The sequence below is a fragment of the Hylobates moloch genome, unplaced genomic scaffold (genome assembly GCF_009828535.3).
Source record: "Hylobates moloch isolate HMO894 unplaced genomic scaffold, HMol_V3 SCAFFOLD_18, whole genome shotgun sequence".
Taxonomy (NCBI): Eukaryota; Metazoa; Chordata; class Mammalia; order Primates; family Hylobatidae; genus Hylobates; species Hylobates moloch.
In genome coordinates this window covers 32631010-32657269 of record NW_026652293.1, presented here as the reverse complement: position 1 = coordinate 32657269, position 26260 = coordinate 32631010, and the positions used below count along the sequence as shown (strand labels likewise).

The 26260-nt window shown below is 41.1% G+C and overlaps 2 protein-coding genes and 1 pseudogene across 13 annotated transcripts in view; 1 reads left to right on the top strand and 2 right to left on the bottom strand.

Annotated features, from left to right (window-relative positions):
- Positions 1 to 11973, top strand: part of TUT4 (terminal uridylyl transferase 4) — a 132488-nt gene extending 120515 nt beyond the window's left edge. For 6 of the 12 annotated variants that reach the window (XM_058430352.1, XM_058430346.1, XM_058430344.1 and 3 more), the window contains 3 exons: positions 3478 to 3925; positions 9399 to 9557; positions 10990 to 11973. In XM_058430352.1, the coding sequence (XP_058286335.1) occupies positions 3478 to 3925; positions 9399 to 9557; positions 10990 to 11078 (696 nt within the window). In that variant the 3' untranslated portion in view covers positions 11079 to 11973. Of the gene's footprint in view, positions 1 to 3477; positions 3926 to 9398; positions 9558 to 10900 lie in introns of all 12 variants that reach the window. The other 6 variants (XM_058430350.1, XM_032137512.2, XM_058430349.1 and 3 more) reach the window with 2 other exon arrangements.
- A 7931-nt stretch (positions 11974 to 19904) lies between these two features.
- The window catches only part of PRPF38A (pre-mRNA processing factor 38A), a 12301-nt gene continuing 5945 nt past the window's right edge, over positions 19905 to 26260 (bottom strand). The window contains exons 4-10 of the mRNA XM_032137506.2: positions 25566 to 25651; positions 24168 to 24278; positions 22796 to 22908; positions 22141 to 22167; positions 21929 to 22026; positions 21402 to 21450; positions 19905 to 20066 (exon numbers count right to left, since the gene is read on the bottom strand). Coding sequence (XP_031993397.1) covers positions 20024 to 20066; positions 21402 to 21450; positions 21929 to 22026; positions 22141 to 22167; positions 22796 to 22908; positions 24168 to 24278; positions 25566 to 25651 — 527 coding nt within the window. The 3' untranslated portion in view covers positions 19905 to 20023. The remainder of the gene's footprint in view (positions 20067 to 21401; positions 21451 to 21928; positions 22027 to 22140; positions 22168 to 22795; positions 22909 to 24167; positions 24279 to 25565; positions 25652 to 26260) is intronic.
- LOC116458177 (small nucleolar RNA U13) lies at positions 25248 to 25327 on the bottom strand (annotated as a pseudogene).

The following is a 26260-nucleotide window of genomic DNA, read 5'->3' as shown; positions in this document are numbered from 1 at the left end:
TGGATACCTAGTGAAATACACCCTGTAAAAAAACAGTATTGAATGAGAATTCAGACTCATAAGTTTATTTTACTATCTTTTCTTTCTTTTTAAGATGGAGTCTTGCTCCATTGTCTAGGCTGAAGTGTAGTGGCGCGTTCTCGGCTCACTGCAACCTCCGCACCCCTGGGATCACGCAGTTCTGTCTCCATCTCCTGAGTAGCTGGACTGCAGGCAATGCTATCACGCCCAGCTAATTTTTGTATTTTTAGTATAGACGGGGTTTCACCATATTGGTCAGGCTGGTCTTGAACTCTTGACCTCAAGCGATCCACCTGCCTTGGCTCCCCACAGTGCTGGGATTACAGGTGTGAGCCATTGTGCCCAGCCCAGACTCATAAGTTTAATATTAAGTTTGCTGAGTTGCTCTTAACCTTTGTGTAAATCTGTATTCACCTTGTACTTCTTAATTAATAATGACTCTAAATAACACTCTAAATCTGACAAAATGTTCAGTGCTTTACACTTAGCAAATTTAATCCTTCGAGTGGCCATGTGAAGTGGTAGGTATTAGTATCATCAAATTTTACCAATTGGGAAACTGAGAATAAGAGATTATAAAAATCAAACCGAAGTCTCTCTAGCATCAAATCCGTTAACCATTTAACATGCTAAATCTAATGTGATTTGTGTTGTAGAAAAAACTTTCAAGTATTTGAAGAGTATTAGGGAGAATCTTTGGAAAACATTTAGGAAATTTTCCACCCTCACCTCAAACACTTGAATACCTATTATGTGCTTGATACTTTCATAAACACAATAATCACATTTAATGTAGTTAACATTTTTTGAGTGTAAACTGTGTGCTATACATGCATTCATTCTTTGTTTGTGATTATAGAATATTTCAAAAGTACAGAAAAGTATAGAAAATAAATCTCTATGTATCACTACCAGGCTTTAACAGTTTTTAACACTGTTATTTTAGCTTTATTAAAAAATTACCCTCAGTTGAAACCCCTGTACATTCTTCTTTGATCCCATTCCTATCTTAAAAGCTTCTACCATCCTTCCCTTGCTACAGAAATGTATCTGCTATCTTGAACTTGGTGGTTATATGTTCCACATGCATTGTTCAGTTAATCTTCTCAAAAACCTGAGGCAAATTCTGATTATATTTTATAGGTAAAGAAACCGAGGTTTCAGTTTCTTGCCTGAGGTCAATGGACACTTGGAATCAGAACGTGAACCCTCAGGCTCTCTGTCAGTAAAGCTTATGCTCTAACCACTTTTCTATGCTGCCCTAATTTTCATTTTATGCCACTAGTCCTCACTTTTCTCTCACCCGTGCTTTCGGAAACAGTCTGTCTAATGGACATTACTACTCTGATGTCTAACAGAGCACCTCAACATGTCTAAAATATAGTTAATCTTTCCTTCCAACCCCCAGGACTTGCCTCTTCCTCCTGTGTTTTATATCTCATTGAATGATCCCATTTTCTATCTAGTTTCCAAAACTTTTCCCTCTCCTTCAACCTCTATATTCAGTCACTAAGTCCTGTTGTTTCTGCCTTTAAAAAAGCTAGGTGTGGTGGCTCACTCCTGTAATCCCAGCACTTCAAGAGGCTGAGGTGGGTGGATCACCTAAGGTCAGGAGTTTGAGACCAGCCTGATCAACATGGTAAAACCCCATCTCTGCTAAAAATACAAAAAATTAGCTGGGTGTGGTGGCAGGGAACATGTCATCCCAGCTAGTTGGGAGACTGAGGCAGGAGAATCACTTGAACCCAGGAGGCAGAGATTGCAATGTGCTGAGATTTGCACCACTGCACTCCAGCCTGGGCAACACAGCGAGACTGTCTCAAAAAAAAAAAAAAAAAAAAAAGTATCTCACAGCCATTTGCTTCCCTCTATCCCTGTTTATATTTCCTTAGCCTAGGCTACTATCATCTCAGGACTGCTATATTATAGCAACGTCCTAATCAGTCTCAACAGCCTTTTAATTTTTACTTATTTATTTATTCATTCATTTTTGAGACAGCGTCTTGCTCTGTTGCCCAGGCTGGAGTGCAGTGGCACAATCATGGCTCACTGCAGTCTCGTCCTCCTAGGCTTAGGTGATTCTCCCATGTCAGCCTCCAGAGTAGCTGGGACTACAGATACGCACCACCACACTTGGCTGATTTTTGTATTTCTTGTAAAGATGGGATTTCAACATGTTGCCCAGGCAGGTCTCAAACTCCTGAGCTCAAGTGATCTGCCTGCCTCAGCCTCCGAAAGTGCTAGGTTTACAGTCTTGAGCCACTGTTCCTGTCTCTCATCAGCCTTTAAAAAAAATTCTCTGTTTTATTCTTATTAAACCAGGATAATCTTTCTAAAGTTCAGATTGATCATGTTCCTTACCTGTTTAAAACCCTTCAGTGGTTTACCACTGCACTTAGGATATAGTCTAAATTACAAGGCTTATAAGGCACTTCATTGTCTTGCCCCTATTTAGCTCTTCAGCCTCGGCCATTACCCTGCCATTATACGTACTCCAGTAATATTAAACTTCTTTCAGATTCCAATTACTTTGAAAAGCCATGTGTTTTCATACCTCTGGACCTTCAATCATATTGAACACTTTTCCTCTCCCCTTATCTCTCCCTTCTTGTATCAGACTGATTTCTGTTTACCCTGAGTCTCAGCTAAAAGATCACTTTTTCTGGGAAGCTTTCCTTGATTTCTCTTCTTTCCTTCTCCCAAAGTGGCTTTAGGTGTTCCAGCACTGGGATTTCATTATGTAGCTGACCCTTGAACAAAACAGGTTTGAACTGCGTGGGTCTACTTACACGTGAATTTTTTTCCAACAGATTGTGGTTGGAAAATACAGTATTCCCAGGATGCAAAACCCAAGTATTCAGAGATCCAACTTTTTGTATATATGGATTCTGTAGAGCTGACTGTGGGACTTGAGTACAGGAGGATTTTGGGGGTCCTGGAACCAATCCCCTGCATATCCTGAGGGACAACTGTATAGTATACATTCTTTATCATAGTACTCATTATACTTATTGTGATTGCTTATGTAATCTTTATCTGCTCCCCTCCTTATCCCCCTTAAACGTTGAGTTCCATGAGGGCATACATGTTGGTATTACATTTTTATTACCTAGAACAATACTTAGTACATAATTGACACAATAAATACTTGTTGAGGGACTGAAGGAAAGTGACTATGAGATACTTAGATGGAAGTTTTGAGTTTGCAATAGGAAGTATGTGTTCTGCACTATGGGAACCATGTCTGGGCTCTCTTTTCTTTGGACAATAAAATGATTTGTGAGGCAATACCTACTTGAAAAGGGGGGTTGAGTACCTTGGGAAAAACTAATTATTTGTTATGATGTACATCATAGAGTTCTGTTTTATAAAGTTTTTAGTTTTGTATTTTATCTCTACTTTGATAAAATTAAGATGTTTATAAATTAATTTTAAATTTTTTTTTTTTGTCTGCAGTCTGAATCACCATCTTATTCTCCTCAGCCTCAGCCATTTCCACAGAACTCTTCCCAGTCAGCTGCTATTACTCAGCCTTCATCTCAGCCAGGATCCCAACCTAAGCTTGGCCCACCTCAGCAGGGAGCCCAACCTCCCCATCAGGTCCAGATGCCACTGTATAACTTTCCCCAGTCACCACCAGCTCAGTATTCTCCCATGCACAATATGGGATTGTTGCCAGTGCACCCTCTCCAGATCCCTGCCCCGTCCTGGCCCATCCATGGCCCAGTGATCCACTCTGCACCAGGCAGTGCCCCCAGCAGTATTGGCCTGAATGATCCCAGCATCATCTTTGCACAGCCTGCTGCCAGACCTGTGGCAATCCCTAACACGTCTCACGATGGACACTGGCCCCGTACTGTGGCTCCGAATTCCCTGGTGAACAATGGTGCAGTGGGGAATTCAGGTAACCTTTCCTTTTCTTCTTTTTTATCTGCATCTCTTTTCTTCTTTTGTATCTGTCTGTAGAAACAATGTGAGGAAAAAGAAGGAAAGCAGTATTTGTGGATGGACGGTACAGGATTAGATAAAGATTAAGAATATGGGCTCTGGATTCAGACTGCCTGGATTTGAATCCTGGCCCTGCCATTTATTATGTAGCTTGGGCAATTACTTAATCTCTTCGTGCATTGGTTTCATCTGTAAAATAGGCCATCTAACTCACAGGGATATTGTAAATGTTAAATGAGGTGTAACACACATAAATGTTAGCTATTATTTTAGTATTTTAAAAAATTTTCACTGCCACCCTGTTTGGTGTATTATTTATTATACAGTTGATGAAATTGAAGAGTTAAGTAACTTCACTGTCTTACTGTCATGGTTAATAATGGTAGGTTGGCCGGGCATGGTGGCTCACGCCTGTAATCCCAGCACTTTGGGAGGCCGAGGCGGGTGGATCACCTGAAGTCTGGAGTTCGAGACCAGCCTGGCCAACATGGTGAAACCCCATCTCTACTAAAAATACAAAAATTAGCTGGGCGTGGTGGTGCACGCCTGTAATCCCAACTGTGTGGGAGGCTGAGGCAGGAGGATCGCTTGAACCCAGGAGGCGGAGGTTGCAGTGAGCCGAGATTGCGCCATTGCACTCCAGCCAGGGCGACAGAGCAGAACTGTCTCAAACAAAAACAAGATCAAGGAAACCAAAAAAATTAATAATAATGGTAGGTCCAAGACTTAAACTAATTTCTTTGTTCAAAACTGTGCTGCTGCATGCCCTAGACACTATTTTTTCTCAGTAAGGAACAATTCTTTAAAAAAGAAAAATAGTTTTTTTCTGATATCTAAGTAATACATGTTCATTATAGAGTATTTGAGAAATCATCTGTCATCTCAATTCCTAGACATAAATACTAAGGAATATTTTGGTGTATTACCATTCAGTCATTTAAAAAAAAAAAACTGCCTATTTAAGAAAATAGTTGATACATGCTATAAATCTAGTTTTATATCCAGCTTTAAAATATACATATATATATATACACACACACACACATACATATAAATGTTTATACACACTTACACATACACACACAGGCAGGCACTGTGGCTTACACAAGTAATCCCAGAACTTTGGAAGGCTGAGGTGGGCAGATCACTTGAGGCCAGGAGTTTAAGACCAGCCTGGCCAACATGGCAAAACTCTTGTCTCTATTAAAAATACAAAAATTAGCTCGGTGTGGTGATGCACGCCTGTAATCCCAGCTACTCAGGAGGCTGAGGCAGGAGAATCACTTGAACCCAGGGAAAGAGAGGTTGCAGTGAGTTGAGATCATGCCATTGCATTCCAGCCTGGGCAACAGAGTGAGACTCTCTCCAAATATATATATATATATTTAGACACTTAGACAAAGTCTCAAAGTGTTGTCCAGGTTGGAGTGCAGTGGCTATTCACAGGCCAGTCTAGCACACTACAACCTTGAACTCCTGGGCTCAAGTGCTCCTCCTGCCTTAGCCTCCTGAGTAGCTGTGGGACTACAGGCACACACCACTGCACCTGACTTATGCCCAACTTTTTAGTGATAATTATTTTTATCTTAAGAACTGTTAGCACTTTGGGAGGCCGAGGTGGGCAGATCACAGGGTCAGGAGATCAAGCACATCCTGGCTAACACAGTGAAACTCCGTCTCTACTTTAAAAATACAAAAAATCAGCCGGGCGTGGTGGCGGGTGCCTGTAGTCCCAGCTACTTGGGAGGCTGAGGCAGGAGGATGGTGTGAACCCGGGAGGCAGAACTTGCCATGAGCTGAGATCGCGCCACTGCACTCCAGCCTGGGCGACAGAGCGAGACTCCATCTCAAAAAAAAAAAAAAAAAAAGCTATTACGGAAATTTTGAAACATACACAAAAGACAGTAAAGTATATAATGAACCCCCCTTCCCATTAACCAACTTTAACAGTTATCAATAATTTGCTATTCTTTTATCTAGCACTCCTAACCATTAAAAATATTTTTGACTTGACTGATCAAATCTCACACATTGGATCAAATTTGCTTTTTAACTTCAGTTGTGTCACTTAAAAAAAAATCATGAGATCATTGCCATACCTAGTATCATCTAATACCTATACTTGTTCAGTTTTTCCTGTTTATCTAAAAAAGTATATAGTTTTTTGAGACAGTCTCGCTCTGTTGCCAGGCTGGAGTGCAGTGGCACCATCTCAGCTCACTGCAACCTCCGCCTTCTGAGTTCAAGCGATTCTCCTGCCTCAGCCTCCCGAATAGCTGAGACTACAGGTGCACACCACCATGCCCAGATTTTTTTTTTTTTTTTTTTAGAGGGAGTCTTGCTCTGTTGCCCAGGCTGGAGTGCAGTGGCACGATCTCAGCTCACTGCAACCTCCGCCTCCTGGGTTCAAGCGATTCTCCTGCCTCAGCCTCCCAAGTAGCTGGGATTAGAGGTGCTCGCCACCACGCCCAGCTAAATTTTGTATTTTAGTAGAGACGGGGTTTCACTATGTAGGTCAAGCTGGTCTTGAACTTCTGACCTCAAATGATCCACCTGCCTTGGCCTCCCAAAGTACAGGGATTACAGGTGTGAGCCACCGCGTCTGGCCCTAATTTTTGTATTTTTAGTAGAGATGGGTTTTCATTCACCATGTTGGCCGGGATGGTCTCAATCTCTTGACCTCATGATCCGTCTGCCTCGGCCTCCCAAAGTGCTGGGTTTACAGGCGTGAGCCACTGTGCCCAGCCTAAAAAAGTATTCCTATTATTATTTGAATCAAAATTAAAACTGTGTGTTTGATTTTTATATCTCTTAACTGTCCTTTGTAACAGTTGCTGCTTCTATTTTTTTTCCAATATTAACTATAAGGCACTGTAGAATTTCCCATATTCTGGAGTTGGCTGATAATGTCTTTGTGGCATCATTTAATGTGTACCTCTGTCTCTGTATTTCCTGTAAACTGGGATTTAGATTCAGAGACTGGATTAGATTCAGGCTCTTTCAGTTGGTAAGAATGCTGCTTGGTGGGTCCCATATAATTTCCAGTTTCCTCACTTCAGAAGGAACTTACTGTCTGGTTGTAACTATTTTAGTGACTTAAGATTGATCTGTGAGTTAGGTTTTATCAGCCTGTTTTATCCATTATCAAGTTCATCATTAATTTTTACTTAATAGCCTTAGCTGCCATTGATAATTGTTGCCAGTATCCATTATTTTGCTATCTCCAGCTTCTTTTGGAACAATGCAAGTAAGGTATTTTGCTGAGCAAAAATGCCAGAATATGGTAACTTAATTAGATTTCTAAGATCAAAGGATATATGGCATACATGGTCCTTCTCATATATCATTCAACGTGTTTATTGTGTATATGCGATGACATGTACTGTGATAGTCACTGAGTTAAAGAACCATGAAGACAGACCCAGTGTTTTGCCCTTTGATGTATCAGCTCCATTTTTATAATTTCAAGTCTTCCATCCCCCTGCCACTTGTTGTTCTCAATGTTTTAGTCACAGTGAACTAATTAATGTCCCACAAACATACTGTACTGTCTCTTACCCCTGGTTATCTAAGTTGTTCCTTCTGCTTGGAATGTCCTCTCTGTTACCTCTGCTGTTCACTCTTACCTCCTTCTGTGCTGCCTCAAAACTTGGCTAACTCACTCATCCTCCATTTTTAAATTTAGATCACTTTCTTCAGGAAGTCCTCCTTATTTTCTTAATATCCATATCATAACATTTGTCTTACTGTGCTGAAATTGTCTGTTTACTCAACTGCATAACCCATTAGACTGAACTTCTAGAGGCAAAAAATTGTTGTCATTTTCTCTCTAGTAGCGAGTTTAGTTTTCTCTTTAGTAGCCTGCCATGTTAGATACATTATTCCTGTTATATAGTATTATTATCTAATAAATTATACTTAATATTATTCATTGTATAGATACCCAATTCATAATTGATATTAAAGCTACAGTTACACTGTGTTGAAAGTGGAAGGACTGAATGGAAATATATTAAAATAATAATCATAGTTGTATCAGAAGATTATTATATGAGTTTTTTCCCCCATTTTTCAAGTTATCTTTAATGAGATTGTATTACTCGTTTTATGGAAATTTTGGGTTATGAAAAACAGGCAAAGGGGATTGGAATATATCTTTTAAAAATACCCTTTTATGTTAAAACATCATTTCTCATTTGGTTATGACCTAATTCTGGATATACCAGTTTCACTTATTTTTGTAAACCCTGAGCCCTTCAGCTTCAGCCCTTAGTTGTAACTTGGCTTTTATGAATTCACAGTGAACTAGCTGGTTTGCTTACCTCCTGAGAAGATTCAGCTTCTAAGAATGCAGTTCACACAGGCTTTAGTTTTTTTGCTGTCTACTCTTGCCTATCCCGTACTTAATTTGAGTTCTTGCTGGGAAGTTTAGTGAGTAAGGGCAGTTATTCCCTTTTATTCCCTACCACATGGTGACTCTGAATGAGAAAAGCCACCAGAAATGATCCGGAATATCAACTGGGTACTGCACTTCGAAAAATGTACTTAAAGATACATTTTAAAGGGAAATAGAAAGATTTGGGGGGATAGTTAGCCATAAAAAGGACTTACATTTTTTGAGTACCTACCTATATGCTAGCTCTTGTGCAAGCTACTTTCTTTTGGTTATCCAATTTAAACCTCATAACAATCTGAGGTTCAAAATGGAACCTTAGTAGTTTTAGGAAATGAGATTTGAGCTTAGACCTGTTTGGCCTCAAAGCCCAAGTTCTCAACCATTATGCCACAATGCCTCAAGCTTGTAATAGGATCTCCTTCCAGGCCAAGATATAATTGATTCTGGGATAGTTGGCATTGTCTTTAGGATAAAATCTTAAGTTCCTTTGCATGATGTACTAAGGTTTTTTGAAATGTATATCCCCACCTACCTGTCCCGCCTTTTCTCTTACCACTTCCTCTGTCACTCCTGTCCCTATATTGCAGATTGTTATGCATTTCCCCAAACTTGATGTGCTTTCCTGCTTTCAGGCTTTTGTACATGATACTCCTTCTCTCTGAAATGCCCCCCCACCCCTCCCTATTTTGCCTAAATTTTTCCTTGTTTTTTAAAACTCAAATTAGTCAATCATCTTAGGAAGACTGTCTCTAACCTTCAAAGACTGGGTTAGCCCTCTCTTCAGAACATTTTGCCTGTTCTAGCAATTATTACATATTGTTGTATATATATATATCTTCTTGTATGTCTCTTATGAATAATTTGAGCAAATACCAATGCTTTATTCTTTAAAAAAATTTGTTTAGTATTATCTGAATTTAGCATAGTTCTTAGCCAATAGTAGGTACTGAATATATCTTTGTGGAATGAAGGGATATTTCAATGAATGAACTAATGTTTTTAAATGTCTTTTTCCCTTCTTGTTGAAATGCAGAGCCAGGCTTTCGAGGACTGACTCCTCCAATTCCTTGGGAACATGCACCGCGTCCCCATTTCCCCCTTGTCCCAGCTTCGTGGCCTTATGGTTTGCATCAAAACTTCATGCATCAGGGAAATGCCCGATTTCAGCCCAACAAACCTTTCTATACTCAAGGTACCATTGCATACAAATTAGTTAACAGACTTGGGTGGGTTTTATTCTGGGATAGAGAGCCTTAGTGAAGGCCAGGATCTGGGAGTGAAAATTCGTAAATTCAGTAAACATTTACTGAGAGATTATACTGTGTGTCAGATGGTGCTAGGTGCTTGTAAAACAAAATCTCAATTACTCGATGCACATTTTATTAGGAAAGCCAGACATGTTAAATAGGAAAGGAGTTTAGATGAATCAGTTAACATTGCCCTAGCAAATCCAAACAGGATGTGGATGTAAGAGATTATTACATCACAAGATTTTGACAGTTGAGCTAGATCTTGAAAGAGACGCAGGAATTCTTTTTTTTTTGCCTAGAGATGAGAGAGGAGGAGGAGTATGCTTAGCTGAGGGATTAATATATGCAGTCACTGAGTTTTGCCTGGCATAATGAAGAAGAGGAGAAAATATTTGGGCTAGAGGACGGACGTATATGGGAAAGATGGTGATAAGGCTAGAGAGGGTAGGCTTAGACCATATTATGAGTTTGGACTTGGTTTACTGAGCATTGGGGATCTAATGAAAGGTTTTTAGTGGAATGAAGACATAATCAGACTTGTTTAGTAAACGCAGGACTTGAATGACATTAAAATTTATTATGTTCTGCTGGTGCTATTGTAGTACTAATAATAGCTTTGACTGGGTAATGAATATTACAAACAAAGAATTCCTAGAAACTTGGAGCATTTTATCTAACCTACTTGCCTCAGAGGTATTTGTTCTTACAGGCATTGTCTGAATCTGGCCTTCAGCTCCTTGTTAACCTAGTTCAGAACACTTGGGTCAGTCCATATAGTTAAACTAGGAGTTCAAGAAGTTAAAACAGGCACTCAGGAAATGCTGATTGAATGAAATGATAAAGGGGAGGTGCCTGGTATGGTCTCAAGCTTGTTATATTTAAGCCTTCTTAAACCACCCATATACTACTGGGGCATCCCTGTATTATAGAGTGGCAGAGCCTTGACTGTGGTTGAGCTCTTCTCTTGAGCAAAGAACTGGGGTTGAAGGAAGTTATTATTAGTCATAAGCCCTTTTAGGAGGGGAGAGTCTGCAACTCTTCTCTAGTGGGTTTTTTCCCTTTGATTCCTCCTCTCCATCTTTCGTGTCCTCTCCTTTTTTCACAAACAGGTATTTCCTTCCCTTCTTCCTTTTTCTCCCCACCCTCTCAAATGTTTTGCAGCATGCTTTATCTCCTCCTGTTATATAAATAGAAAAAAAGAAAGCTAACTACAAGTTAATTCTAAGGTGTTGTCAGATAAACAGGCACAAGCCTTTCAGTTTCCTGTCTGTGTTGTATCCAACAGACAGATGTGCCACCCGTCGGTGTAGAGAGCGTTGTCCCCACCCACCAAGAGGAAACGTGTCGGAGTAATGCGAGTCCATTTTCTTTCAGCTGGTCTACCGATGCACAGCAACCAGCCAATCCTGCTGTCTCAAGGGTATCCGTACCTCAATGTCAGTTACATTCAGCAGAAAAAGTGACATTTAATGGAAAGCAAAACAAATCAGGTCCTGATTTAAAATTTTAACACGTTTAGATAGCTTATTTAAATTCTAAGACTGTTTTTACAGACTGTATTATTTGTATATAAATATGAACTATAGTTTTTACTAGTATCACCAAATTGAGTGATACAAATTTCATCTATTTTATTACCCTATTTTTAAGGGAATTTTATGTTTTGTTTAACCTTGATGAATTGTATAAAGAGAGAATTTAAAAAATTACATTCTTTATTTTCTATTAGCTGTATTCATACTTTGGTTGCTTCAGACTTTATATATTGTTCTTAAAAGTTAGGAAAGAATTTCATGTGTTTTAAATTGTCACTTCTATTCTTTACAGAACCTTGTAGTGCCAAAAACTTTTTAAAAGGAAAAAAAATAAAATAAAATTACAACATGAAGATTCAGATTTTTTTTTCTTTTCCATACTTGTATATTGAACATTCAAACTTGAACGGAAAGTTGATTTTGTCTGTATTTGAAGTACTTCTATTTTAAGTTAATAAATCTTTTTGACAAGAGTTAAATTTGGTTAATCTGTTGTATAGATGATGGAAATATTATGTAACGAGATTTCTTTTAATTTCAGTGAATAGAGCATTCTAAATCACAGATTTTAGTTTTAGAGATTCAAGATTCAAGTATCATTTCATGTCCTTTATTTGGTTGGATGTTCACAACACCCATATGAGGTTGATGGAAGCAGAAGCCATTTCCATTTTATCTTTGAAAATAAAAACTGAAATGCAAAGCAGTAAATTCCAAAAAGCAAACTTACATGCTGGAGTCTGAACTGAAAAGTATTTGGAAAGAGAGTTTTAAAACACTGAGACTAATATTGGCAATTAGAGTGGAGGGAAGATAACTTTTTTTTTTTTTTTTTTTTTTGAGATAGAGTCTATATCTGTCACCCAGGCTGCAGTGCTGTAGTATGATCTCGGCTCACTGCAACCTCTGCCTTCTGGATTTGAGCGATTCTCCTCCCTCAGCCTCCGAAGTAGCTGGGATTACAGGCACGCGCCACCACACTTGGCTAATTTTTGTATTTTTAGTAGAGGCGGGGTTTCACCACGTTGGTCAGGCTGGTCTCAAATTCCTGACCTCAGGTGATCCACCTGCCTTGGCCTCCCAAAGTGCTGGGATTACAGGCGCACCCAGCCCAGACTCTATTCATTTTGAGTCCTATACTTCCACCTGGAAAACACACTTGCCAAGATGATAATTAATTCCAAGTATATTTACCAGTAATACTTGGAATTAATTATTATTGGGTATTGGAATTCAGACTCGAGTTGTTAGTGGCATAATGTTTTAGCTGTTTTAGCAGTGAGGTGAGGTAATTTTCTCTAACCCCTTAATTAGTCCGTTCAGTTGCCTGGGATTTTAGGCTAAATGATGCTATATATCTATTTGGAAATGTGCAGAGTAAGTAGACAAAAATGTAAGGACAGTGGGTTATCTTTGCTGTGCTTCCTGTGATACACATTACTTAAATAGGAGACTGCTTGGGCCCTTGCCATATTTTGCAACATGGAAGATATTTGAAACCTATTGCAGGAGGTTGAGGGTATTCATGCTATATTTACAGCCCTGAGTTAAAGTCAGGTATATTTACCATTTTTTCTTATTAAAGCGTCAGCATCCTTCAGAATCCTATCAAGTGATGGACTTAAATCATTTATTAACAAGATACCTGACCCAACTATGCATTTATGTTAAAATGACCTGGAGCATTCAAGATTTAAATTAACATTCAATACTTCATGTCCTTCCACATCTTGGAGAACAGGTAATGATGTATACAGGGGTGTTTATTATTCTCTTTACTTCTGTACATACAGTAGCCCCTCCATATCCATGGGTTTTACATCTATGGATTCAACCAACCACGGATTGCAGATATTTAAAAAAATTGTGTCTGTACTGAACTTGTACAGTTTGTTATTATTCCCTAAACAATACGGTATAACAACTTTTCCCACAGAATTTACATTGTATGAGGCATTATATATAATCTAGAAATGATTTAAAGTATAAAGGAGGATGTGCATAGGTTATATGCAAAGACTACACTATTTTATATCAGGGACCTGAGCATCCTTGGATTTTGGTATATCTGCGGGAAGTCCTGGAACCAATCCCCCACCAGATACCAAGGGGAGGATTGTATTCGGAATATCCCTCCTTCCTTCCTTTCCTTTCCCTCCCTCCCTCCCTTCCTTCCTTCCTTCCTTCATTCCTTCCTTCCTTTTCCCTCCCTCCCTTTCTTCCCTTTCTTTCTTCTTTCTTTTTCTTTGCTTCCCTCTGTGGCCCAGGCTGGAGTACACTCCGCTCGCTGCAGACTCCCTGCGTCCGGCTCCCGTGATTCTCCCTGCCCTGGCCTGCGGGCTGCCTGCGATTGCCGGCGCGCGCCACCACCCCTCCCTGGTTTTTCTCCTTTGGCTGGAGGCGCGGTTTCGCCACGTCCGCCAGGCTGGTCTCCAGCTCCTGACCTCCGGTGGTCTGCCCGCCTCGGCCTCTAGAGATGCTGGGACTGCAGACGGAGGCTCGCTCACTCGGTGCTCGGTGTTGCCCGGGCTGCAGTGCAGTGGCGTGGTCTTGGCTCGCTGCAGCCTCCGCCTCCCAGCCGCCTGCCTTGGCCTCCCAAGGTGCTGGGATTGCAGCCTCTGCCCGGCCGCCGCCCCGTCTGGGAGGTGGGGAGCGTCTCTGCCTGGCTGCCCATCGTCTGGGTTATGAGGAGCTCCTCTGCCCGGCCGCCCCGTCTGGGAGGTGAGGAGCGCCTCTGCCCAGCCGCCAACCCGTCTAGGAAGTGAGGAACGTCTCTGCCTGGCCGCCCATTGTCTGGGATGTGAGGAGCGCCTCTGCCCGGTCGCCCATCGTCTGGGATGTGAGGAGCGCCTCTGCCCGGCCGCCTCGTCCGGGAAGAAGTGAGGAGCGCCTCTGCCCGGCCGCCCCGTCTGGGAAGTGAGGAGCGCCTCTGCCCGGCCGCCCCTTCTGGGATGTGAGGAGCACCTCTGCCCGGCCGCCCCGTCTGGGAAGAAGTGAGGAGCGCCTCTGCCCGGCCGCCCCGTCCGGGAAGTGAGGAGCCCCTCTGCCCGGCCGCCACCCCGTCTAGGAAGTGAGGAGCGTCTCTGCCCGGCTGCCCCGTCTGGGAAGTGAGGAGCGTCTGTCTGGCTGCCCCGTCTGGGAAGTGAGGAGCGCCTCTGCCCGGCCGCCCCGTCTGGGAGGTCTACCACAGAGGCCAGAAGCAATGTGGGGGCTGGACGTGGTGGCTCACTCCTGTAGTCCCAGTACTCTGGGAGGCCGAGGCGGGTTGATCACTTGAGGCTAGGAGTTCGAGACCAGCCTAGCCAACATGGCGAAACATATGAAAAATACAACTGACAAACCAACCAAGCGACAACAAAACAGGTCTACCCTGGAGTCATACTCTAATTTTTTCTATTTTCCTCCCTTTCTGATCCTTTATCCCACTTTCTTTTTCTTCCTCTTCCTTCTCCTTCTTCGTCAAATAGAGGATTGAGTTATTATCATTGATCCATACAAAGTCCCTCTCTCATTTATTTTCTTTAATTCCCACCCCCCATTTCTATTCCACGTCTTCCCATGGGCAACCTTCCTAGTATGTTTGATATGCATCTTTTTGTTTGTATGTACTTTTAGAAAATGTTTATTGTTTTGTGTGCAAAAATAAAAATAAAAAAATAAAAAAATATTCATTAAAAATAAAACAACTTCCAATAACAGAATGCCCCAACCCCTCAACCTTTCTTCCTTAAGGAAGGCAGTATAATACCACTTGGCAAAACCTATTAACTGGCAACCTAGTAACCAATAGCCTAGGTTTTACTTATATGATAGTGTTATAGATACTAGTTTTCAGCATCTCATTTGCCCCTCCTTCAGTAACTGCCAGTGTTCAATAATTGGCAAAACTGTTCTGTTGGAAAACATATATAGTTTAAAATTGATACAGTAGAAACTCAGATTTTAAGTTTGCAAAGTAGATTATGAGTTCAGATTCATTGTAGAGCAGTTAAGTAGAAAATTATCAATCTTATACAGGGAGAACACACACATTTAAGACCAAATTGTTTTGAAATGTTCTGTTTAATAACATGGAGATTAGTATTTTCCCTTGACATTAGGATTATTAAAAATATAAATATGTACTGTATATTTATTTATATCCCCTACAGATGGATATTTTTGCTGTTTCCAGTTATTCTTATATATACATATTATATATATAATGTGTAAAATGATGATGGGATAAAGCTATTTGTGTGTACATGTAATTATTCTATTAGGGTGAATTCCCGTAAGTGGGATTACTGGGTAAAAGGATCAAAAGTTCTAAGGTTCCTGCTACATATTGCCAAATTGACCTTCATAAAAGTGGTTATTAATTTGTAGTTCCAGCAAACAATACGTAAAATGTGTTGGTATGCTTATAAAAAAGCTTTTAACTCCCAACAACTCATTTCTTCCTTGTAGAAATTAACATGTTTATTGTAAAAAGAAAATAAGCATTATATAAAAGTACAAAGTTTAATCACTCAAAAGTTCATCAGCCAGAAAGAAGTAGTATCTGGTGAACTTCATTCATTCCAACCATCTCTGTTAATCATACAGGCACATAGATACAAATAGTTTTACAAAAGTGGGCTCATATGCTATATTTAACAAATATAGCACATTAACAAAAGGAAAACAAGTGTGAAACTGAAAAAATGCTCAATTTAAATACTTTTTTCCCACAAAAGAATCTAGTCTTGTAAGATTTCTCCTAAAATTAAGGACAATTACGGAAAATAAAGAGGCTATTTTTTTTCTAGCTTCATGTTTAATTAGACTGTACGTGATTCCTGCTATGAAAGATGAAACCAGCACACTCTACTTATTTCTATATAGACAGTGTTCATATTTAATTTTGACTTTATAATCATTGCCCAGTATTTTTAAAGTTTCTGAAGTGTTTACTAACACTCCTTTTACTGATTCTTTGTTCCTAAGTCCTTAATTTGATTCATTTCTTCTTTAGTTGAATTTCATTATTGGGCAGTTTTTTCCCAAAGGCTCATGATTTGTACTTTTAAGTTCTTACAAACTTGAGAACATCTGTAGCCTTTGTATTTTAAGACAACTTTGGCAAAGTATAAAATTTCTGGCACACTTTATAAAATTTCTGGCACACTTTTTCTCAAACCTTTGGAGCCTTTTGCTTCATTGCCTTCTTGTTATAAGATCTGAGACCATCCTGACCCCATTTAATTCTTTTTTCTTTTTGAGACGGAGTCTCACTCTGTTGCCCAGGCTGGAGTGCAATGGCGTGATCTCGGCTCACTGCAAGCTCCGCCTCCCGGATTCACACCATTCTCCTGCCTCAGCCTCCCTAGTAGCTCCGCCTGCCCAGCACGCCCAGCTAATTTTTTTTGTATTTTTAGTAGAGACGGGTTTCACTGTGTTAGCCTGGATGGTCTCGATCTCCTGACCTTGTGATCCACCTGCCTCAGCCTCCCAAAGTGCTAGGATTACAGGCGTGAGCCACCGCGCCCGGCCAATTCTTCTTAAACCATCAGAGTATTATTTCTTTATTCTATATATTTCTCTTTTCCATTGTTTATTATTTCCTCCAGCCTATTTTCTCTGTGCTGTTTTATGTTTTGTGGTTTCTAGTATAAGGCCTTTAAACTCCACCAATCTTATTTTCCATCTCTTAATCTCTTTTGAACCTTTTTTTTTTTTTTTAAAGAGATCATGTCTGCTGTCTTTTTTGAGCATGTGGAGAATTTCTGTCACATTAACCTTTTTGAGGGAGTGGGCAATCTGTGATCATTCTTCTAAATAATGCTTCTTTAAACTTCGGTGTACTGAAGAATAACAGGAAGAGGTTAGAGGAATGAGCTTGAAGTTGGGTTGTTAATATTGGAACTCTCTCACCAAACCCATTATTATTATTATTATTATTTTTTGAGATGGAGTTTCGCTCTTTTTGCCCAGGCTGAAATGCAATGGCATGATCTCAGCTCACCGCAGCCTCTGCCTCCTGGGTTCAAGCGATTCTCCTGCCTTAGCCTCCCGCGTAACTGGGATTACAGGCATGTGCCACCATGCCCAGCCGTATTTTTTAGTAGAAACGGGGTTTCTCCACGTTGGCCAGGCTGGTCTCAAACTCCCGACCTCAGGTGATCTGCCCGCCTCGGCCTCCCAAAGTGCTGGGATTACAGGCGTGAGCCACCGCGCCCGGCCAAAAATGCATTATTTCTTTTGCCCCTTGGAACACATCTCCCTTAATTTCTTAGTATTAAAAGGCGATTGTGCCCTATGGCAAAGCTTTTAAGTCAGTGTATTTCAAATTATTGGAAGTAAAATCGATTAAGTGGTTTCATCCAATATTAAAAACTGTTACCAAGTAGGAAATACCAGAATTCACTTTGCATAGTAAGTATTCTTTCCTGAAATTTGTCTCAGTACAGTACAGAATACAGATGTGTACAGAAGAGGTAAAATACGTGTTTAAAATGCTTCATCCATAGGCAAGCATGTGGATGACAGAAAGAGCCTTACAGCAAGGTTTGTCCTCAAGCTCCATCTCCCGTGTAATTTTATCAAAACGGTATCTACAGACATGCAACATATCTTACTCTTACCTCCTTCTTCTAATTAAAGAATAGGGACATTCTCCTTCCTGCTATTGATTGGCTGTGGTACCTCAATTTTGGTCCACATATTACCATACGTCTAAACAAGTATGTTTTAACGTTTGTTTAGGGAGGTTTATTTCTGTTACTAAAATTTATTGGGCTTTGTGTGTGGGTTTATTTTTACTTTAAAACGTATTTTAAGGCCGGGCGCGGTGGCTCACGCTTGTAATCCCAGCACTTTGGGAGGCCGAGGCGGACAGATCACGAGGTCAGGAGATCGAGACCACGGTGAAACCCTGTCTCTACTAAAAATACAAAAAAATTAGCCGGGCGTGGTGGCGGGCTCCTGTAGTCCCAGCTACTCGGAAAGGCTGAGGCAGGAGAATGGCGTGAACCCGGGAGGCGGAGCTTGCAGTGAGCCGACATTGCGCCACTGCACTCCAGCCTGGGCGACAGAGCAAGACTCCGTCTAAAAAAAAAAAAAACAAAAAAAAAAAACATATTTTAAGTAAGTTTTATTTTAAGAGTGTACTGGATGACAGCTTGGTTGGTCCATAGGTCACTTCTGTCTGTGCCAGAAGACATTTCTTTCTACCTAGATCACTTTCATAAAGAAATAACTGCTATGACACTGTAATACATTTATGTACAGATGCTTATATTTAATCTTAAAAGGTAGTCCTATATAGTTGTATCAGAAACCGTAAGAGCTCTTTCAGACCACTTTTATTAACTCAGGTATTATGAAAGGAATCACTGAAGAATATGAAAGCTCAAATAAGATTAAAAAATGCTTTAATACTGCTGAAGTCTTTCAATTCTAGAGCAGGCATAGAATATATAGAATGTTTACCTTATGACCAGATACAGCCTCCCAAGAAAAACTGGATCCTGCAGGGCAGCTGGTCTTCACAATTCCTGCTGGGACTACAGTTGCAGGAAGTCATTCCACCACTTTTCTCTTTTTAAGGGAGTTAAGTACAGGTAAAGGAACTCTTCTAGCAAAGATCTTAATAATCTCTTGATTATTGATGTCCATGGAGGCTTTTTAGTCCTTCCTTTGCTTCTGCATTCTTGACCCTTGGCTTCTTTCACTCATTCTCTCCTAATTCTCCTGTCTTTCTGAATGGGCCATTCCAGTTTTCAATAGGTGACTTCTGTTTCTTCCTGTCACCAGTGTTGGTGTTGCCTATGGTTCTGTTGTGTGCATTTCTGATATATATAAACACTCTGGGAAGTCTTACTGACAGATTCCACAATTACTTAAACATTGTCAATTCTGGCCTAGATAGCTATGTTAAACTCTGGCCCCTATCTCCAACTTTATGGGCTTTTGTTTTTAGCTATACCATAGCTATCTCAAATTAAACTTGTTAAACTGAATGCATCATTTTCATTACTACCACAGTCCTCTAATTCTCTGCCCCTCTAAAAGCTGTCTCTTCCTGCTGTATTTTCTGACTTTGTGAATGGCACAACTGTCTAGCAATTTAGGTCAAAACCATGACTAATATTAGATACTTTCCTCTCCATCAAATCTTTTTCAATCCTGTTACCCTACTGCTACTGACTAGGCCTGGATAATGTCAATGCTTATATGATAAAGGCCGGATACCTTAACCAGGATTTCAAGCTTGTGGGCAAGAACAAATGAAACGATGAAAAAATGGGCTGTATAAAGGGTATTAAGTGCCGCTCTCTGTTGAACTGTTTGATGAAACTGGCTTTAATGATCCAGAAGAGGCCTTACAATTGAATGCATTCTGTTCTTTCAAAACTGCTACAAACCAGTTTTCATGTTTATTACCACTTGCTGCTGCTGGAAAAAAGTTAGGAGTTACTATGTTTTACTCCTTTGATCTTTGAATAATAGCAGCAACACAAATCCCAGGATTCTCAAAGCAGTTCCAACCACAACAAACCAAAACTAAACTACAGAGAAATGGGAAACAGGTGTGTCCGGTTTAATAAAAAGGGAAAGGGTCATCAAGTGGCCACATCCTTTCCTTGTCATTCATATCCCCAACCTCCAGATCCTTTCTACTCATAAGTTTGATTACAGTCAAGGTTAGTTGGGTCAAAAACTTATGTTGATTATGATTAAAAAGATACAAAACTCAGCACCTCCTTCATTAAAAATAAATGTTGAGAAACTTGATAAGAAAAAAACTAAAATATTCTTATAGCTGCCTGGGGGAGATCTTAATCCTTCCACATAGACAGATATCCTCATATCCATAGGAGGTCATGTGGACTAAAACCAAACTGAGTCCATTACTCATTCCCTCTCCGGCTCTTCTTGTGGCTCTTCTTAGACCTGAAATGGCAACACATATAAATAATTATATTAAGAAGCTGGGCAGCCAGGCATGGTGGCTCACGCCTGTAATCCCAGCACTTTGGGAGGCCAAGGTAGGCAGATCACCTGAGGTCAGGAATTCGAGACCAGCCTGGCCAACATGGTGAAACCCTGTCTCTACTAAAAGTACAAAAATTAGCCGAGCGTGGCGGTGGGTGCCTGTAATCCCAGCTACTCGGGAGGCTGAGACAGGAGAATTGCTTGAACCCAGGAGGCGGAGGTCGCTGTGAGCCGAGATTGGGCCATTGCACTCCAGCCTCAATGACAGAGTGAGACTCCGTCTCAAAAAAAAAAAAAAAAAAAGGAGTCCTGAGAAAGACCTTGGTATGCTGACATTGATGGAGATGGAGGTGACACTCAATATTCTTTAAACTGCTTGGTATCTTTTTGATTCAGAGCAACACTATTGAGTCAGGCATGACTATCCAAATTTTACCATTGAGGAAATGTTTTACTCCTTTGATCTTTGAATAATAGCAGCAACACTATTGAGTCAGGTGAGTCATTATAGGTCATTTCACCTCTCGGAGGTTAAGAGTGCACCCAACAGGCTGGGCACGGTGGCTCACGCCTGTAATCCCAGCACTTTGGGAGACCGAGGTGGGCGGATCACAAGGTCAGATTGAGACCATCCTGGCTAAAATGGTGAAACCCCATCTCTACTAAAAATATAAAAAATTAGCCGGGCGTGGTGGTGGGCACCTGTAGTCCTGGCTACTCGAGAGGCTGAGGCAGGAGAATGGCGTGAGCCCAGGAGGTGTAGCTTGCCGTGGGCCGAGATCGCGCCACTGCACTCCAGCCTGGGCGATAGAGCAAGACTCCGTCTCAAAAAAAAAAAAGAGTGCACCCAACCGTATATGGCACGTGGGGGTTTCTAATGAAATCTTATCAAATGAAAGTGACTTGTCCAAGGTCACTCAATTGTTAAGTTTTAAAACTTGGGACTAAACCCCATGTTTTCTGAGACCAAAGCTCATCCTTTATCCAAAGCTGCAATCCTGTAAAGCAAAACAAAGCAAAACAGGTATCTCGCTTGAACCCGGGAGGCAGAGGCTGCAGTGAGCCAAGTTCACACCATTGCACTCCAGCCTGGGAGACAAGCACGAAACTCAGTTCTCAAAAAGAAAAAAGAAAAAGTTATCTAACCCCAGTAATTCTCAAAGCAATAGACCAATTTTGTCTAGTAATGAAGGAGAATTCCTAACATCCCTCAACAAAACAAGAAAATTTCAGGTCCAATTAGTTGTAATTTGGACTATTTCTGTAAAGTTAAAACAGAGGTCAATTCATTACCTTTCGGGAGACTTTGAGTGGCTCCTGTGTCTGTGACTACGGTGATGACCTGGGGAAGAAAAGGCCATTGTGTAAGATCTTACCCTTCTACTCTTATTAAACTGTCATTCTCACCTCCCCTAATACCTGCCATTGGCTTAATATTCTTTTGGCCTACGCAGGGGACACCTCTTAGTGGAAGCAACTCTGAATTAGTGGAGGAAGAGGGACCAAAGAAAGTAGTAATGAGACCAGTTCAAATACACATACATTCAAGGGCTTTATGGCTAATTTCACAAACATCATATTGGGTTTTCACTGTTATGTTAGATCTTATTCCTATAATTTTAGATGAAAAAACTGAAGCAAACCTTATCAGCAAAGCTTATAAGTGACAGTCAAGCTGTGAACCTTAATTTTCAAATTCTATGTCCATTTCCTTTTCTGTTAGGCAGTACAGTCAGGCACTCCTGTACTGCAGGAGGCTAACTACTCCTTTTACATTTCTTTGTTAAGACAACCTGTGGCAAAAGGCCCACATGCTTTACCTGGGGACTTGGAACGGGATCTGTGCCGCCGATCTCGGGACCTGCTGCGGTGACGTCTTGGACTCTTGCTCCGATGCCTTTCTCGGCGAGGGGAGGGGCTGTAGAAAAGACTGGTCAGACTACCACATCTGGTTAGCAATATACGTACAACACCAATACCACCACCCCCTCCCCAAAGCCCTATCCTTCATCACAAATGACTGAAGGCCTACCTTCTCCTTTTGGGAGACCGACTCCGCCTATAAAGAGGAGAGGAAGAAGAAAGCCTAGGTTGGTGCACTGGATGTTGTAGATTGCAAAAACGGCCCCAATCTTATCCTTCACGCTTCTCTGTATCACCCTTCTCTGTGTCCATGTCTTTTGTCATGTAACTCTAGCACCCTCCCATTCTAACTTTAGGACTGGCCACATGACTTGCTTTGGCTAATGGGATATTTGCAAATGTGATAAAAGCAGATACTGGAAAAACATTTGCATGACCAGGTTTGTTTGCTCTTGAGTTCTGCCACTACCATAAGAATATGCCCAACTTAGCCTGCTGGAGGATGACACAGAGAAGAGAAATTTCCCGTCATCCAAGCTAAGGCAATTCCATACCAGCCAGTAGACAGCCGACAACAGAACAGGTACTTAAAAAACTGCCTATCCAAGCTCTGCTTAAATCACAAGTCTGCAGACTTGTGAAAGGAACAAATGGTTATTGTTGTCTGCCAATGAGGTTTTATAGGTGGTGGTTTTGCAGCAACAGATAACTAATACATTGGGCAAACATTCTCCACAGACTGGCATTTTTCCTTCTCTAAAATTCAAACTTCTAGGTTACAGTGCTCAAAATCTCCTGGGAAAAGGCCAATGACTAGGCTTTACCTTCTGGGAGACCGGCTCCTACTCCTCCTGTAGCGCAGTGTGGGAGAGCGACGGGGCTTGTCCAAGTCTCGGTAGCTTCTCCGGCGGTGATCAGGTGATGGCACTCTTTCCAACTGGAAACAAGATGACTGGGTCATTGAAAGGCACAGGCTTATAAAGAGCCATCTAGGAACACTAATTATACTTCATGCCCCATCTTGTCCCAAAGTCCATCTCCATGTGACTTTAAAGCACAGTAACCTGACTACAAAGAGGGAAGCACTTACCCTATTAACTAACAAAACTTATTATGAGCTATATAAGACAGCCAAAATGACTCATAGGAGAGGGAACAGAAACAGACCTGTGTGTGTGTATGTGTGTATGTTTAGTTTATCTGCAGCCTGGGCAACATGCTGAAATCCCATCTCTACAAAAAAAATACACAAATTAGCCAGGTATGCTGGCACGCGCCTGTAGTTCCAGCTACTTGGGAGGCTGAGGTGGGAGGATTGCTTGAGCCTGGGAGGCTGAGAATGCAGTGAGCCACTGCACCTCAGCCTGGGCAACAGAGCAAGACCCTATCTCAAAAAAAAAAGTTTGACTGCTTCCTGAAACAACTGGGCAGCTTGGTTGTTTTCAACTTTTCAGCACTGTAACTAGTACCGAAAGAACATGACTATGTGGTTGACATTTTCCCCCTCCTAAACAAGGCTTATTCCTTAGGATAGATGCAATTATGAAAGTGTTACTTCTTTCCAAGTATTTAATAGCTGCCACCATTTATTAGGCAATTATAATGTGCCAATACTCTGCTAAGGGCTTTAAGTTTATAATCTTATTTAATACTTTAAACAGTCTTGGGGAAAAAAGTATCATTAACCTCACTTTACATAGGAGAAAACTAAATTTAAGTAATTTGCGTAAGATTATACCACTAGTATATGGCAGAGCTGAGGTGCTTTTAATAAAGAAATATTGTCTTTGGTTAGAGTTAAAAAACATTTTTTTTTTTTTTGAGACGGAGTCTCACTTTTGCCCAGGCTGGAGTGCAGTGGTGCAATCTTTGCTCACTGCAACCTCCACCTCCCAGGTTCAAGCGATTCTCCTGCCTCAGCCTCCTGGATAGCTAGGATTACAGGCACCCGCCACGACGCCAGCTAATTTTTGTATTTTTAGTAGAGAAGATGTTTCACCACCATGTTGGCCAGGCTGGTCTTGAACTCCTGACCTCTGGTCATCCGCTCACCTTGGCCTCCCAAAGTGCTATGATTACAGGCGTGAGCGACCACGCCTGGTGAATAGAGTTAAAAATTAAAGTCTAAAAACAAAAAACCATTCCCATTTTCTATTACTCCCTCCCCTACAACCATAAAAGTCTCAGGTGCCTGACCTTCTCATCCTCCTCTTCTTCCTCTTCACTGGACTCCACATCATCCATGTCCTCTTCCAGAGCACTAACTCGAGGCTCCAGTTGCTCAGCCTCCTCTAATACATAGCGTTTCTACAGAGAACATAATGAGAGTTAGGGGTTGTTGCCATTTCCCCTGTTTCTTGAAACCTCAACACTGGGCTTCAGGGTTCCAAGGAGCAACAGCTGAGGCAATTTCATTTCAAAGACAGTTCAAGATTTTCCTAACAAGTTTAATAGACCTGAAATCTATAAAGTTCTCCTATAAACATAAATACAAACCTCAAGAGAACATCTTCATTTTCTATTGGCTCTATTCCCTGTATCTTACACTCTAAACTCATGGGAGTATCAATCAGTATAGGTATAGCCTAGAACCAAAAGTAAGGGCTTCATACAGAGAAAATTCAAGGGCTAGTAAGTTCATGGCTGGTAAGCCCTAGAGTAGCACCAAATCTCCAGTAGACCCAGGATCTCAGGAGCTGCTGATATTCATGCATTTTGAACTGGATCCATTTTAATCGGGGATATGGCTTAGCAATGTTTGAGTGGCTAAGGATCAGGGAGGCAAAGCTGATTTCAAAAATGCCAAATGGCTAAATGTAGTGGCATGTACCCATGGTCCCAGCTCCTTGGGAGACTGAGGTGGGAAGATCCCTTGAGCCCAGGAGTTTTAAGACCAGCCTGGGCAACATAGCAAGACATTGTCTTGCTATAAGAATTGGGCCCTCAAAGTAGGTTTTCAAATTTATAATCTCATTCTTTCCACTACATGCCCTACAGTGCCAACATGGAACAGGAGAGCTGTATCACACTCATTTCCTGAAAAGATGCCTCATGGATAATCGTTTATCACTAGGAAAGGGAAGCAGGATGGTAAAGGCAAGTTTAAGGGATTAAGGGCTCAGTCTCCCACTCCTGGCCCTATTTTTATCTGTTTTATGTCCTGGCTTTTTACATGAAGATTAGTTTGAAAAAAACTGTTCATGGAGTTAAAAAATCCCTACCTACTCTAGCTATAATACCCTTGATGTAACATCCTTAATAAATTTCTTTTTTCATTATAGATGGGTAACGTGCTGACGTTGTAACAAGGTTTGAGGGAGGCACAACTCACACATGCACGTGAACTACAAAAGGATGGAGAAAAACAAAGTTTCCTTGTTTTAAACTATTCACTTTTAAAGCCCTACCCTTCAAATATTTTATCTATTTTCCTCTCACTCCCAATCCACTATCTTTCTCCCAGACAGGAAGACTATTCATTAAGAGGACCCATAAGATCCACAGGCTTCAGTGTTTAAGCTGTGTGTATGTGTTTGCCTGCCTGCCTGTCTAGGAAGAGAAGGGTGACTCTGGTAAGAGACTTTTATTTCTTACCTGTAGTCGGGGCAGAATGATATCACAGACTCTCTCACTATGCAATAGTTCATCAATAAACTCATCAACATGCATCAATTCAAACTCTGCAAGAAAAAGTCATTAGAGCAAACAACCTGGAAATAATAGATTTAGATGCCAAAAAGTAAAAGAAGTGTTAAGACCTCATATCGGGACATCTATGTGCTAGGCCTCTTTAGAAGAGATTAAGGGATGAATGAAGATGTCCCAATTAGCAGGAGACAAACACAAAAGCAAGCACAAACAGTCCTGAATTATGTAGGGGTGATCTTGAAGAGATCATATAACTCAAATATAATTTCTCATCTGAACCTGCAATGTTTCTGAATTTAGAACATGTATCTTATATGGCACATGGAGTGATAGCTTTTGAGAACTGGCTAGGAGTGGTGGCTCACGCCTGTAATCCCAGCACTTTGGGAGGCCAAGGCAGGCAGATCACTTGAGGTTAGGAGTTCAAGACAGGCCTGGCCAACATGGCGAAACCCCATCTCAAAAATACAAAAATTAGCTGGGCATGGTGGTGGGCACATGTAATCCCAGCTACTCAAGAGGCTGAGGCAGGAGAATCATTTGAACCTGGGAGGCAGAGGTTGCAGTGACCTGAGACCACACCACTGCACTCCAGCCTGGGCAACAGAGCGCGACTCCGTCTCAAAAAAAAAAAAAAAAAA